The sequence below is a fragment of the Pelobates fuscus genome, chromosome 4 (genome assembly GCF_036172605.1).
Source record: "Pelobates fuscus isolate aPelFus1 chromosome 4, aPelFus1.pri, whole genome shotgun sequence".
Lineage (NCBI taxonomy): Eukaryota > Metazoa > Chordata > Amphibia > Anura > Pelobatidae > Pelobates > Pelobates fuscus.
Window position 1 is genome coordinate 347,339,274 of NC_086320.1, and position 16,658 is coordinate 347,355,931.

The 16,658-nt window shown below is 38.7% G+C and overlaps 1 protein-coding gene across 2 annotated transcripts in view; it reads right to left on the bottom strand.

The window, feature by feature from the left end:
- The window catches only part of NEBL (nebulette), a 200,603-nt gene extending 184,381 nt beyond the window's left edge, over nucleotides 1-16,222 (bottom strand). For both annotated transcript variants that reach the window (XM_063452527.1, XM_063452526.1), the window contains exons 1-2: nucleotides 15,966-16,222; nucleotides 3,109-3,203 (exon numbers count right to left, since the gene is read on the bottom strand). In XM_063452527.1, coding sequence (XP_063308597.1) covers nucleotides 3,109-3,203; nucleotides 15,966-16,034 — 164 coding nt within the window. In that variant the 5' untranslated portion in view covers nucleotides 16,035-16,222. The remainder of the gene's footprint in view (nucleotides 1-3,108; nucleotides 3,204-15,965) is intronic.
- Between the last annotated feature and the right edge of the window lie 436 nt (nucleotides 16,223-16,658).

The following is a 16,658-nucleotide window of genomic DNA, read 5'->3' on the forward strand; positions in this document are numbered from 1 at the left end:
GCATGTAACGATGTGCTCACTTGTACTACACTATTTGGGGACAGTTCTTTTTTTATTGCCTTGTGTGAGTGCCTGTGACAGTTGTCTGCCATTGTGTCTGAATGTAAGTTTGAGTGTCAGCAAAACACAAATAGTGTGTGGCATTCCAGGGAACTGTGGGGAGGAACCAGAGCGCTGCCTGGTACATTGTGGTAGAGGACCTCAACCTCTAAATAGTAGTGTCAAATAGAGAATATATGGATACAAACCATGGATTCTCTAGTTGTAAGCTCGAGTGTGTCTGTGAGTATGTGAAAGAGATGTAGTAAGTGTGTCTAAGTGTTTCTCCAAATGCGTGCATGTACACCCACTTGTCATTATATTATCTTTTAATATTCAGGGAATTTCACAATCTTTTCTTTCCATTTATTTAAAAATAATTTAGGACATAACCAGTCACATTCCTTAATACTCTTAGACATTCTCAAAATATGTGGTTCTGTTACAGTAAATTTACAAAATTATGTATGTGTATATATATATATATATATATATATATATATATATATATATATATATATTTCTACCTGCTAACATTAAATTATCACAATCATTAATGACAGGTGGGTAAGCACAAATTAGTGTCACTTCTCAGTTTCTCACAAGGTGCTTGAAGTTGGGAAATTTCGTACATATGATAAGCAGTCACCACTTCTGCATTCTTTTATTACATTTGTGAAATTAACGAGAAGCTAGCAAAATTCTCTTATACTGTTGTGGAATCAAAACACCCACTATCCTTGAGACTGTGTTAGCTACAGTTCGACATCTATTGGAATACTAGCTGCCGGCCATTGTTGCATTATAGTTAAGATGAATCTCCCCCACCCTTAAAAAGCGGAAATATATATCTCAACCGCAATAACAATGGCATCAGATTTCTTTGTTTGTATTAACCTCGTAAGTGTTGACAAGGCTAAGTCACTGCCGTATCTCTCATGAGTGAAGAAGATTTCATCAGATAAAAATAGATCCACAATAATGCTCTCAGTTCGCATACAATAGTAAGCGTTTGTCCAAGTGCTCAAAATGCACCAGGAGACATAATCTGTAGTTAGACCATCAAATGAATGCTTTAAATATCCCCAAGCTCATAATTAGCTACAGTTTAGGACATTTTCTTCTGTGGAGTTGCGTCTTTTTTCCATTTTCACGAAGATTAGCAAGGATTAGACCATTTCTAGCATATCAAGGTAAGCAAGTAATTTCTTAATTACATAAAATTGTCTCAAATGGGAACGTATTCATAGAAGAAATGGAATAAGAAGAATCATTTTAGGTAGGTGTGCTACCAGGGATTCCTTTGTCTACTACTGTAATGACAAATAGAAGGGTTTTCTTTCTGCAATACACCCACATATGCATTTAATTTAGTTTTTATTTTCTGTGCTGGAGAGGGAGGCGAAATGTGCTTTGATAATTGAAGTTATCTCAGCATATTATGTGACTATGGAAGTTTGCAGTGACATATAAAGGATTAGTAAGCAATTAGCATTCATCAAACACACCCAATGTCCAAATATTTAAACATCTTGGTATAAAAAAGTTGAGTAACATCATGTCACATTGGCTGAAGGCATTTCTGTCAACGCATGGCCGTCAGGTTCATAACTGACGATCCACAGTCCATAACGGTGCCAAAACCATGGGCATAGATTATTTAGTAAAGATTATGAAAGTATATCATAGATTATGAAATAAATCTTTCTTTAAATAACAATACAAGGCATTTCATTTATATCAGCTGGTTAGTACATTGGTAGCCAAGTTTTGAATCCTGGTTCGACCATGTTGGTGTCTTGTCCTTTACCTCTAAATATCCTCTTTCTATAATGGTAAAGCGTTCATGCTGTATGAATAGTAACAATCATAGTTTTAAATAGCAGGATAAATTGCAATAACTTATCCATTTAAGTATTACTTTGCATGTCACTTAATTCAGCATCACTACATGTCAGAAAAAGTTTCACAGTAGTTAAGTGACTCTTAGTTCTGCAAAATCGCATGTTCAGCAATAAATGTGGTGTGGCAGTATAATTTTACTAAATGGGAGCTATTTACTGAATCCCTGTTTAATAGGGACTCTGTCACCCAAACAAATGATGTGATGACAAGGTCAGCTTTCGGATATGCATAAAGGTTTAACCTATTTGTTTTCTCAGTTAAATTGTCAGCTGTACAGATTAAAACAGTAACTGAAAGAGGATGCCTGGTCCCTGACTTTGGATCCAGACCTGAATATTCTACTGCATACGACCCTTCTCCATGTAACCAGGGTCCTCCTAATGTGACGTATTGCTTTTTCAAACACTAGACAAGAATGAGTGCAGGGACAAGGCAATACTGGTCTATTGAACAACTCACAGTATATTTATACAGAAAAATATGTTATATAAAGGTGTTACAATCATGTAAAACACTGTCAGTACTTGGTGGGAGACTGCAGTGACACAGCAGGAAGCAATCAGAGAGTTGAGCACATACCTACCCCTTGTGCCAGTATGTTTGGGCTAATCTGAGCAAGTGGTTAAGGAAGAAGGGAGCAAGTCCTGTCAATAAATACAAAAGGCCCTTTAAAACATATTGCGCACCATCATAATGCCAAATATTATTGTCCAAGTCTTTGACCAGCCAGGTTCACTCTACAAGATACAGATGTATTCTGCAATGCTGGACAGAAAATTCTTACACAAAATAAGGTCAAACTGTGAAGGATGATTGAGTGCTGAAATGTAATAGATGTAAATGTAAGAAGCCAGTATTTAACAAAGTGGGAGAGATTGTGTTATCACAAGTATTCCTACCATATACTCATATTACAGGGAAGTTGGCAAAATCATTGCATTGACAATATTTACCATAAAAAAAATTTAAAAGAAAAAAAAATAATTAAAATCCCAACAACTTGAATATTAAAGAATTCCCCATTCACACAAATTTGATTTTAGTAGGGTGCGTGACTTATTTATACCTGTTCAGTGAAATACACCTATTTTGACAATTCGTCATACCACTTGTTCTCTATTCACATGTCTACCACACCTTCTATTTAATATCCGTTGTACTCACGCATTACAGTAAGGCTTCTTGTCATATCCCTTGTAGTTGTTCATGTTCAAAGTCATTTTGCAAACGTCGCAGTGGAAGCATCCTTTATGCCAGTACTGAAGAAAAACAAACACATGATTGTATACCAATTAACTGCCATAGAAACACGCACAGCATTTAGTTATTACAGTGATATGGATCATGTATAATGTTCTTTAACTGCCACAAGTGTTGTTTTTGGTGAACAGAGAGCTTCACAAAGGTGAAAAAAACAACAAAATTGTTCAACAGAATGTAAGCCATGAGATGCGGACTCGAGAAGAACAGGTGATATAAAGCTATGTTCTCAGAAAACTCACACATTACCCTCTCAGTAATTCATACCTTGTGAGCTAAGTGAGCTCAGAAATTATTATCAGGCTGGAAGTGGTACGGTGGACCTATGAGCTGTGAGTAATTTGCCACCCTGGTCAGCCACTTGTGATTGAAGGAACAGAACAGTGATTGCCACTTGCACTTCAGTTGTTTAACATCCAAAACCAAACATAGATTTTGAAATATGCCTGGACTAGAAGCTGTAGTCCACAAGCATGACACCACCAGCCTGGCCAAAATAAGTGAAACACTCCTAGACAACACTCGAGTAGTGATGTGGTGAGCAACGGCCACAAAAGACCAACCAGTATATAGGTTTATTCAATGTTACAAGAACACTATAATGTCATTAATACAAACATTTATTCCTGATGCTACAGTCCTGAAGTGGTTATTTAAGCATGCAGCTCCCCTCCGATCTCAGTAAAAAGGTGATTTTACTAATCTTTTTTCCCACGCCATGCTGCGCCAATCAGCATCTCTATGAGAAAAGCTCAGCATCTCAATGCAGAGCCTGGAGACGCTGAGAGGCTGGGCTACACACTGTACAGCACTGACCCAAGAAGTACTGTTTGAGTGACTGCCAATGGAGATGTTACTAGTCTGTAATGTAAAAACTGCCTTTTCTCTGAAAAGGCAGTGTTTACAGTGCTCAGCCACCTTGGACATGTTGTAGACACCAGAACCACTACATTAAGCTGTAGTTGTTTTGGTGACTATAGTGTCTCTTTAAGTAGCCAGATTGTGCAGACTCATGCCAATAAAATAGGGACAGGAGGGAAATACCCAAGATACACTAGGCACACAGGGGAAGACCTGAGATACACTAGGGATGTCTAGAATACACTGTGAATAAGAGAGAGAGACATAAGGATGGCCCATCAGGGCTTAGGGGTTAGTGAGAGACATGTAGTTATGACTGAAAGACATGGGGGGTGGCCCCTTAGCCGGATTGCTAAAGCAATCCGAGAGGATAGTCTGGGGACATACAGGGTGCCTGAAAAACAAATGGGTGGATCAGAGATGTGTAGGTATTGGCAAATAATTTTTCAAACACCAACATAATAAAGTATGAGAAGATTAGAAGGTGATCGTTCAACAAATCAAACAAATTATCATCAGTGAATGGTTTGTTCCCAGACTGTGGGAATACACAGAAAGCGGTAAAATAGTATCCATATTTACGGATACTCACTATTGCACTGAATAGATTAAATTTATGGGTGCATCGTATGAAGACGTTAATGTCATGATCCGTAGGTTCTGTTGCCATGACAGATTTCACAGATTACCTGTTGTAATGCAAGATATATGGCAATGACAGCTGTGACAGTGAGACTAAAGACTAAAAAAAAGTTATTGTTTTTTTTTTTACAGTTATAGTCAAGATATAAAGTGCAAATCTATGGTCCCAGGATAGTTATTAGAGTATTGTAGATACACCCTATTTTAAATTGGCCTATATATAATGGTGATAGCTAATATTGGTACCCCGGTTGATTCTAAACAACCTTAGGCCATGCTGTGTGTCATGGGAAACATAGTTGAGAAGCACACTGAATGCTAAATTTAACTAACACAGTCCTAGTAGAATATTGTTCATTTAATGTCATCAGTATGGTTATGATGCTTGTATATGTATTTGGGAGTTGTGGGGGCTCATTTTCATGCCTGATCTAGGGCAGTTGAAACCCTCAGACCGCCTTTTCCACCCATCTGTGCAAATATTTGGTGGGAACCTATTGCTAATGTCCCGAGGCAATAGAGATCAGCAAATTACCTATTATTATTATAGTCTTAGATCAGGGGTATGTAACCTCAGCCGTCCAGCTGACATAATTTTAAAAAAGAGAATTATGGGAGTTGCAGTCCAGCACAGGTTGAATTGCTGAAGTTGGATACCCTTGGTCTACATTAATGTTGGTTTCTGGTTTGTCCATACTTTGAACAAATAGATTAATTTATAATTTACACAAAGGACACTGACTGTGACTGCGTTCAACAGAATGATCTGAAATGTTCCACAACCTGTGATGCTCAGGGGCTAGTGAGAGCCCACTGCAGACGCTGAATATTCTTTATATTTAGAGCAGATGTGATGGTTAAAAAATATCATGGTTCCACACGCCCTTTACCTGTTGCACATAACTAGAGACATACCTGACCCGTTCCACGTTTGTAATTTCCAATGCTGTTGCTGTTGGTTTATGTTTTTATTCTCTCTTTTCTTTCACCATACATTGTTGTGTGTTTTATCTTGTTTGTTTTTTTTGGCTCCGTAAGCCAAATAATGATAATATGTATTAAGCCACTGTCACCCCCCCCCCCCCCCCATTACACCCAGAGTGCGTAACACAGCTTGAAACATACCGCACACTACCTACCGCACTCTCCGCTAGCAACTTAGTCAACCACACCCAGCTGCGACACACACACCTACTTGAGCTCATCTAACTAAGGTCCCACGCTCAACACACTCACATTTTGAGGTGCCTTAATCCCTACTACAAGACGTACCCCGACACTAAGCACGCAGGCACTTAATGCTAAACAACGCCTTTAATACACTTTACTTAAAAAAAAAAAGAGGCCGACAATCTTCGGAGATGATGTATAGTGAACTGTGATACCCCATCCTGTATGACTTTTTATTGTCTCCCTTTTCTATTCTGTACCCGTAAATGTTATGCCTCAATAAAAGAAAGATTGACAAAAAAAAAAAAATATATCATGGTTCCAAATACCAGGGTTCCAAATAAATAACTTAATTTATCATTTTAAATATAATTATTAATTGCTCTTTTTATTATGCAATTATATGCATTATATATGTAATGAATGAAAAAAAAAAAAGTACTTGAACCCCGGCCTGACGTATCCATTTAAATGGATTCTGTGAAAGAGTTATGACAGATATGTTCTAAAACAGAACGGGTTTACTTATTAAAAGATAGTGTGCAAATCAAGAGAAATAGCTATCTTGAAACTGCTAGGACATGTGACACGTGCCATATGACATGAAAAAGTGGGGAGATAATTTCTGCATTGTTTGTTTAAGCTCTTTAGTGCCCTTATTCTGTTCATAATAAAGTTGTTGGTTTTTTCTTGTTTTTTTTTTTTCCCAGTGGAAATATCTTCTCTTTCAAAAACTTCTTCAAGAAGTTGACGAGTGCCTGAAAAGCGAATAACTTTAAACTAAAATTAAAAAGCAGCCATATGTAGTTCAGGGGTCAAATACCTACTAAGGACGACATTCCAGGAATACTTTCATAGTATACAAAGTATATGTGCAATGTACCATTATGCCATGACCATGTGTACAGTGCATACCTGGCATGTTTGTACAACTCAGATGTGGGAGCTGTGTATGTTTAATGCAATGATAGTTGTGTATTTGAAACTCTTTGAGGTATGTTTTTAGTATTTTTTTTTTGTAATTTATACGGTATATGATACTTTTAAGGCAGGGTTTTTTTTGTTTTGTTTTTTGCATTACTCCGCAGTCGCAGTTCCGGCTGGTGGGGATTTCTGGTGCAGAAATATTAAACGTCACGGGACTCACAAAACTTTTCCAATAATTCCATCATGAGTGTTCTCTGTATCTTTCCTGTCAAAGCTTTATTCTCTCTTCCTTTTTTATCCTTTAACTGCAACTGCTCTCCCGTGAAGGCTTTCAATGGGAGAGCAGTTGCTCACCTTTTCTCGTCTGTTCCTTTTAATGCCATAGAACACTGTCTCAATCATTCCCCTTTTATTTTGTCTACCTTCAATCTTGGATCCCCTGTCTTCTCTCTTCTCAGCCTGTTTCATGCTCTCTATCTCTCTTGTTCTAGTTGTTCTCATCTCCCGCCTCCCAGTTTATTGCCCCTCTTCCAGATTATTCTCTCATGCCCTCCTGAATTAGCGCTGCATCCATTCCTCATCAAACATTGCATACTTCAGTTTTCAGCATTTCTACTCCTTCTCTCTAGAACCTTTTAATCTTTTCACCCATCATGTGCCCTTTTAGTCTATCACCAGCTCTCTGCCTCATCAGTTTTGTAGCCAGTTCTCTGCCCTTCAAACATCCATAGTTATTAACTGAAGTATTAATTCTTAGGAAGCAAATTACACTTTTTAGGCCACAATAAATGAACTGGAAAAATGTCCAATTCACAAATGTTTTCAGTTCAGCTGTTGGGCCTGAAATTTGTAATTCACTTGCATTTCACTCTAAATTCCTAATAATTCCCCCTTTAGTGAATAACCTTGGTAGTGTGAGTAAGCTATAGTATAAGTAGCGTGGGGTATAGAGATCTGTGAGATCGGTCTTGTAGGAGACAGTAACCTCTCGATTGGCATTATATTTTTAGCACTGAAAGTTACAAAGATTGTGGTCATGTGCGTAACACTAAATTCACCCAGACCACTTCACATGAAATGGTCTGGGTGCAATTACCCCATCATTTTAACTCTGAAATGCAAAACATTGGAGTTTAAAAACAAAACGCAATGTTTACATTGCAGGGTTAAACACATCTCTAATGGCTATCATCCAAGCAGCCACTACAAGAGTTTCTGCTACATTGACCAAGTAAAAGTTGTCACGTGATGCAGAAGTTTAATGTTTTCCCATAAGAATCATTTGATGCGCATGCAGCACTTGCTGCGCACGCACATCAGGCCCTCATGCTCTATGGGGAGCATTGGATTGGACCAGCGACGAGAAAGTAATGCCAACGTGAGACGGAGTGAGGTGAGCAACGCCAAGAGAGCTTTGGTGCTGGAAAAAAATGAGTAAAAATCCTTTTTATAAAAGAAACCTGTAAAAAACCTGTCCCTCTTACTAGGGACAGGGGCTCTATGGCGTTAGGAATACAGGTTTGTATTCCTAACGCTGTAGTGGTATTTTAAATTTGTTTTAGGGATGAGGATAAAATAAATAAATAAGAAAGGAGTGATACAGTAGGGAACCAAAATGTATGACAGTGCAATTTTAACCATATTTAGTCAGTAGTACAAATGTAGTTTTTATCTGTTCTCCAGAGATATCTACTTAAAACATCTGAAGAGCTCTGAAACATGACTGCTTGGCAGCAAAGGATCTTATGATCATTTTTGGAATGTTGCAAGTATGGGCTGATACAAGTTGACAGATTCTGTCTTGGAGGGGTTTTGCTAATTCATATAGCTTGCAGCGTAGCGAATGGCCCAGATGATCTCTTTTTCATGTATTAATACGTTCACTTTGTCTACTACTACTGAAATGATTATCCTAAACTACAATGAGCCACTATCACCTTCATTACAATGGAAACCACCTGAATTCCACTGTTCATTACTCCACCACCACATTCTATTGGTAATTACTCCACCACCTCTTAAAATTTGCACTGCTTTTCCGAACATGACATTTTTTTTTTAAAATTCCCTTTGAATCTTAATTTATTGCTGGTGCAATGTCTTCAAATTCCAATGCAGCGGGAGTCTTCCTTTTCCTAGCAAGTACTCATACTCCTCTTACTGACAGTTTAATACAAAACGTGAGTATTAGTGGTACAGAATGCTGCCAATGAGCTAATTAAAACTGGGGATCTCTAAAAAAAATTACATGGCAATTAGGCATAGATGTACAGTACAATACGTGTATGCATTTATTGTTGCCTATTTTTGAAATTATCCAAAATTTTAATTATTGTCCTACTCTTCAATATTTATTTAATTCATTACAGCAGCTTTCCGTTCATCCCTAAACTTCAAACGGTTAGAGGAAATCCCCAGACAGAGTATTTCAAGGTCATGCTGGCTATGTTAATGAATGCTCAATTTGTTCTTGGTAATTAAATTACATAGAGTCTTAACTTATAACTCTGGTACTATTTATGCTGACAAAAAGATGCACTTAAAGGGAATTTCCTACTTACTGTACAACCCGAAGTGCAAGTCAACACAAATGACCTGTGTGGGGCTTTTGACGTGAACTATTGACATGTACACTACTGCGTGCATTATAAGCACGCACGCTATACCAAAAATCAATAAAAAATAGATCTCAGTTTTTCTAATAGCAATGGTAATGTAGAAATCAGTCCAGCAGTAGAAATAAACTGACAACCACTAGAATAGACTCCAGTGGCCATACATAGTTCTGCACTCTAATGGATGTACACACTAATGTTAGGAAAATAATTTTCTATGACATGTGTTGTCTTCACAGTGCTAGCCCATGTTGACTCTATTATTTCCCATACTGCACACCACTGGCTAGTAGTAATCTCTGAACAGTGTGTCCCACTTAATTCCACAGGTGTGTTTTGCTTCTGTAATTACCCAATTATCACAATGTGAAATTTGAGTAAAATCTTTTTTGAGGCATTCTAAAGTGAGATCCATCCCATAGGTCAAGCTATTGTTATTTAATCTTTGGTGAATGTCTCTTACATTTGGATATCTAACTCTAGCCATAATTCTAGCCCAAACCTTAATCTTGCAAATCATACAACATAAACAATACATAATACTTCTATCTATATAAAATGAAATAATAATTTGTTCAATCAACATTTAGTCCATGAGCTACATTTTCATACCAGTTTCCTGATGAAAGTCCTTTGCCATTTCTGTTCCGTCATGCTCTGTGCTGCCACTAGACCACCTTACCCACATTACAGAAGAAATGTTTCTTGAAGAGATTATTTTATCTGGAATATGTCTGCACAGACACTGTGAATGTGCATTTTGCTGTTATATTTTGGTATAAGCAATGGGGAATTAGTACTACATGACTTTACATTTGTAATTTGAAATTGTGCTGATTTTTATCTTGTTTGTTTTCTGGGGGGGGTTGGAATTGTGCTGTCCACGCATTTCCCTTGCTTAGATGCACTTACAATATTTTCATACTTTTGCTTAATTTTAATGACTAAAAATCAATTGTACGGGTCATTTCTTCATTAAGAGCCAAGTATAAGCCCAGGATATATTGTCAATAAAAGTCAAATCAAGTGGAATTAAACAGAGGTCAAATCAGTAGAGTTGTGAATAGATCAGCAAATAATAAATTAGACAAGTGCGACAGCATGGTCCAATATAGTCCAAAGGTTCTTCAAAAGCACTACAGTTTTCTTACGTTTTATGGAAACATAACAGAGTGAGTTGTGGATAATTAAAAAGAAAATGCAAAACTGTCTAATAAAATTTGTCAAGACATTTAAGCTATTCAGACGTGTCAAAAATGTATGTTCAGTAACCAGTGGTGTAATTTGGTTTCGTGCTGCCCTAAGCATGACTAAACACTTCTCTCTGTAGGGATACTTGACAGTGTTACTTACACTGGTGTATTATGCCCAAGGCAAACTAGGCATTTGCCTTGGGTGGCACTAACCAGGGGGCGGCAAAAAATGCCGCCCCAAACGCCCACTCGAGCATCCCTGGCATTCCCTCTGTCCCTGGGGTCCAGTGGGGCTGCTGGGAGGCATGCGGCTGTGTTCAAATCAGAGGCTGCGAGGGAGCTCTGATCTACCTGCTCTGCTCCCTCGCGCACCGTTTGCTGATGCCGCGGGAGCTGCAATATGACGTGATTCCGGCTCCCAGCATCAGTAGACAGCCTGCGAGGGAGCAGGGAAATCACAGTTCCCTCGCCGCCTCTGATTCGAACAGTGTGTGTGTCTGTTAATGAGTCAGTGTGTGTCAGTGAATGTGTGTGTGTCAAATCAGTGAGTTTGTGTCTGTCAGTCTGTATCTGCCAGTGTGTGCCAGTCAGTGAATGTGTGTGTGTCAAATCAGTGAGTCTGTGTCTGTAAGTGACATCTGTGTGTTTGTAATTGAGTGTGTGTATGAGTGTCTGTCAGTGAATGTGTGTGTGTCTGTCAGAGTATGTGCTTAAAGGGACACTATAGGCACCTAGGCCACTTCAACTCATTGAAGTGGTCTGGGTTCAGTATCCCAGTCCCCTTAACTCCTTCTTCCCCAATTGTGTATCTCTGAGTACTGTGTTTCTGTGGTGGGGCTTAGAGACCCAGAAGTTCCCCGTCAGGCTGGCACAAAGAGGCCGGAATTGTCAGCTTGTTGCCCATTGAACCATGGAGGGAGAGGGAATATATACCACTCACCCAGGACCCCCTCAAGTTGCCCCAATGTCAGGTGAATGGAAGACATGGATCACTAATTTTTTTTTTTTTTTTTTAAAGGTTAAATGTAGCTGCCAGTGTCCGCAGGAGATTGGTGGCCATTGCTCTGCTCCATTCAGTTGGGGAAACACATAGAAACTCAGCATTATTCAGGTGAGTTCCACAACACTTTCACCAAGCCAACCAAGCAGTATCCCCACTGGAACAGAAGTAGGAAATGCATATAAACAGCCATGAGGTCTGGATTGAGAAGCACCCTTATAGTGCTCGAGACATATACCTAGTCTGGCCCAGCTCATTGTTAACAATCATATTACTAAGCATTATTCACCTCTACGGTGTTGAGGGCATTAGCTGAAAACCCAATGATTATAAGTAAGCTTTGAACTATAATTGCTTACGTACATCCTTAAGAGAGAAATTTTCTCTGATGTGACAGCAGACTGCTGATGGTTATAATTTGATATCAGTGGGGAGAACATGACAGCACGGTTATTATTCATTAGTTTTCATAGCTAGAAGTTTGAGATTGTGTTTTTCATTTTTTTTTCTCTTTTATTTTTTTGAGTGGGGGGAAGGTCCATAAGCATGTGTACAGAACTACTGAATAATAAAAGGTCACTTTAAGTTACAGTCTTTTGTTCTTTTGCTTTATTTATAACTTGAGCGTTTTGTTTTACAGACTCCTGTTATTGTTACATTTTGTAGCGTTCCTGTTTCTGAGTCAGAGATGCAAATCGGTCTATACTGTATAAGCGCACTGCTGAAATTAAAGCGTGAAATGATCAAAAGGGAAAAAAAATAAATATTGATTCGGTTTTTAACACTTCGAGGTTATTCACTAAGAGATTTGTTCAGTAGATACCAAACTGCAGTCAACTGCAAAAAGAACAGTAAAATGCAGGTATCAATAGCTGATCTGAAAAGAAAGTCTCCAACACAGTCACAGCATGGCTATATTAGCCAGAATTGTACAACTTGGTTATCAATTCACTAAAATGTGATGTTTTTCACACAACTTGTATTTTGGTCTTAATTTTTATAACTACTTGTCAACTTAAAGCGGGACTGTCACGGTCTGGGGACTTAGCATAATTTGCAAAGACCCCAACGGTGACATTGCTGCTAGTGGTCCGGTGGCAGGTTGGGTGGGGCTGGTCCTCTTCTGTTCCTAGCTCTTCAGCCCCAAAAACTGACATCACTGCTGTATTCGCACATGTGACGGCTAATATCTCTGCAGCTGTCCCCGGTGACGGCTGGGAGATTGACACTTCTAGACAGTGTCTAGAAGTGTAGGAAATACAGGGACAAAGAAGTCCCTACTTTGTCTCAGTATATTATTTGACTGGTTTGTAATTTCTGTAAAATCCCAACGCAGTAAGTGTGACAAACCACCCTGTCCCAGGATTATTAAAGCTCTTTTCCCCATTCTTCTATTTGTTCTGTCCACCGTGTTCGTCTAAAATGTTATTCTTATTTTGTTCAAATACCAAACAAACCCACGAACTACCAGACCACCCGTATGCTGCGTGTGCTGCTCGTTCTAAGCGGTCGGCTGGGTGGTCGCCGTTCGTATGTACAAACACGTGGTGGCGGCTGCCTTGAGCTGTGAACACAGGTGTTTAGTCGTCGAGTGCAGGGAATTAAAATCTGAACACTCGCCCCCGGAACACCGATGAACTTCAATCTCCGCCTGCATTCGGCTATATTCATACGAAAGGAACACTGTTCAGTGGGAGCTTACTCCTGAACGAGGGACACTTAACCAGTATATGGGCTAATATCTATGTTCGGTATTTTGTGTAATTTTGTACCCCCGAAAGAGACCGACCGCCCATCCCAATTCCATGGAAAAATTCTGGGCAGGTGCCTCGTGTGCAGTCGGTCAGGATTTCATCCCGGTGGCGTTTTGGCTGCATTCGTAGGAAATGAGCAATTTTTGGATATGTCGGGTGCTCAGATCCAGGCTATCCGAGGATATAGGGACTTGAGGGAGTACCTGATTGTATTGTGTGTATTTTGGGGTGTAAAAATTGTACATGTTCTGTACCTGAGAGATAATTTAAGTTAGATGTTTGTTTTCAAACAGTTCTCTCTCAGGTACAGAGAAAACCATGGGGGGGGTTTACCCTGTAATGTTGCGTTGGAAACCCCTTGCAGGAGTTGCTGCATAAAAGGCTGTGTGTGGCCTCCAATAAACCAGTTCACCCCTAGCATTCAGTCTGCAGGTATAGCAGGTATAGGGGAAAGCTATACCTGCTATACCTGCTTTGGATTATCACTATTGGGAAAGTCTGCTTGGGATTATTACAGAATAACTCACTACTAGGGGGAACAGAATATCTCTGGTGGCGAAACCCGTGTTCCTACCCGGTTGGCCACCACAATCAGTATGAGTATTTCATAAAGATTCTATCTTTATAAATAACTCATTTTGTATGGGGGGTGACTAACTAAAAAATACATTTTTGGACAGAGAAAAGGACAAAGCCAGGCAATGAAGATGCCAATGTCACTTAAATGGTTAAAAACAAGTTTCAAGGTCTTCTTTCAGAATGTTCCAAAGAAGGATGTCTACATTAAAGCTGCAGTGGTCAGTGCTTATTCCGTCAATCCGAATGCATTTGCTGAGTAAACAGAACTGTGGCAGCACCTAGATTTCCTGCGGCTTTGAAAGCTGCATCTCAGTAGGTCATGAGTTCCTAATACGGCAAAGTCTTGAGTTATTTAATGGTACTGCCAGCAAATCATTCAGTCAGCCACCTCCCCTCGTCATCATTAATAATAACGAGGATTCCTATTTGAAGGATGCAAGTCTATCTGGGTTATTCATTAACACGTGGAATGTCAGGAATTGAATGCGAATTTCGAATTGTTAGGCCAAAACAGCAAAACTGAAAACTTAGCGGACTTAAAGAATATTTTGGTCTAAAATGTTAAATTCACTATAGGGTTAACTCAATAAACATCAAATTGTGTTGAACTGAAAACAGAATGTCAAAATGTAGACAAAATAACAAACAGGTTTATTTACCAAAGTGTGAGGTGCCAGGTATTCAAAGTGAAAACATTGATTTCAAATTGTAGGCCATAAATTTCCAGACTAGAATAAATCTTTCATTTGGACTATTTTGGACCAGAAATGTGATATTCACTTTTAGAGTTATACAATAAAGTAAGAATTGTCAGGATTTCAAAGTGAATTTCAAATTTAAGACCAAAATAACTCAAATCAAATAATTGTGCAAGCTATGTTTTCAGATCATCTATTGTCATTTGCTAAGAATTTTTCCAAATCCGCCTTTTTTGCCTAAACTTTGGTTATTAATTCACTACAGTCTGATGTTTAGTTAAAACTCCTGTAGATTCACAAACTTTAGTGAACAGCCCAGACTATGCTCACATCACTCTACAATGACAGAGTACCAGTCAAAACTCAATACACACAATACACAAATGACTAACTAATCATAGTTGCAAAGGAAGCAACAATTCTTCAACTAGGAAGATCAAACCTCTCTCCACTCTGCAGGAGTCGAACCCATCATTATTTTAACACCCTCTACAGCCAAAGATCTGAAGATTAGAAGAGTGATCTTGACAGATGACATTGCTGAACACCAGTCACTTAACTGACAGCAAGCAGGAAAAGACAGTGGCTGTCGTTCCAGCTGTGATGGACCGCAATTCCCATCAATCTTAGCCATCACCCTGTTAAGCCAACCGCTGACTTTCAGTTTGTAATAGTTGCATACATTTGGCTGCTTGATTTGTACACATATCACATTTCCTCGCTCTCAGTAATGTGATAAAAGCTTAGGATTTGACACAGTCAAACCTGACACGGTAAAAGAGATTAGCAGGCATTTGCAGTGACAGCAACCACAATGTGACATTAGGTAGAATTCTAGCTCCAATTGGAAATAATCAGTGAACACCCAACGTTCCATTTTGACAGCGATATTCCAGTTTAGCAAAGCACCCCACAGATGAGTTTACAAACATAATTTGTGCTCCCTTCTGACATCTTGATGGGATGACTAATTAAAAGCATTCCGATGATAGTCACTCCTTAAACCCTTTAGGTATTTGCAGCGTTGGCTTCATACACCTGTTTAACCCTTTCATCGCACACTGTACTTAATTCTGCTCACCAAACAGACATTTAATCCAGCAGATCTCTATTTAATATACCAAATAGACATTCGTTGCAACATTCGCATATTTTTTTATCTACCTTGCAAACACAGACACACAAAAAATAATAATACAACAACTTGGTGGCTGTCCCTTTAAAACAGATCCCCCTTACTTCCAAATGTCTTAAACTGTTACAAACTGTATTCTGCTCTCTGATCTATTGAATCTATGTTGCAAGAAAAACTAACATTTTACCTTATCCAGGCAGTTGACTTTTTCAGTGGGATACACGACTCTCCCACAACGCGCACAGTGTGGGTTCATTTTCCTCCAATCCTTAGAAAAAATTAAAATGTATACCAATAAAAATGAATAATAAAAATGAAATAAAACTGAAGCAGAGTTGAGTTTGCACAGTGTGGGGATGGGGAATGTAAAGGGACAAGGAGCTGTCAGTGGAGAAGCAGTGGGTGTGATATCAGCTGGAGAGTGAATACATCACACTGCAGTCCCAAGGCAGATGTGTGCTTGTGTATGAGAGCAGCTAAGCTCCCCCTAGCTTGCCCTGCCTTTTCCATTCTTTTTTTTTTTTTTTTTTATGCTTTATTGACATTTAACAAATCAAACAGTAAAACATTGTAAAGAGAAAACTAGACACATGGGTGTTCAAAAGCAGGATGTTACATTAGGCAGAAATAAAAAAAGATAATTGGATGGAAAAAAAATAATTTAAAAGCAGACTTGATTGTTCAGTGAATAGATCAGATGTTCTTTCGTACAATTAAAATCAGGAGGATTATATTTTTTTTTCCACAGAGATGAGTGTTTATAAGCAGGTGTTATGGGTATGTGGAACAGAGACCCTAATGTTATTATCTAGAATTATCTATAGTTATATTGAAAGCAATTATCTGAGCATAGCTGTGTCTGCCTACTTTTTTTTTTTTT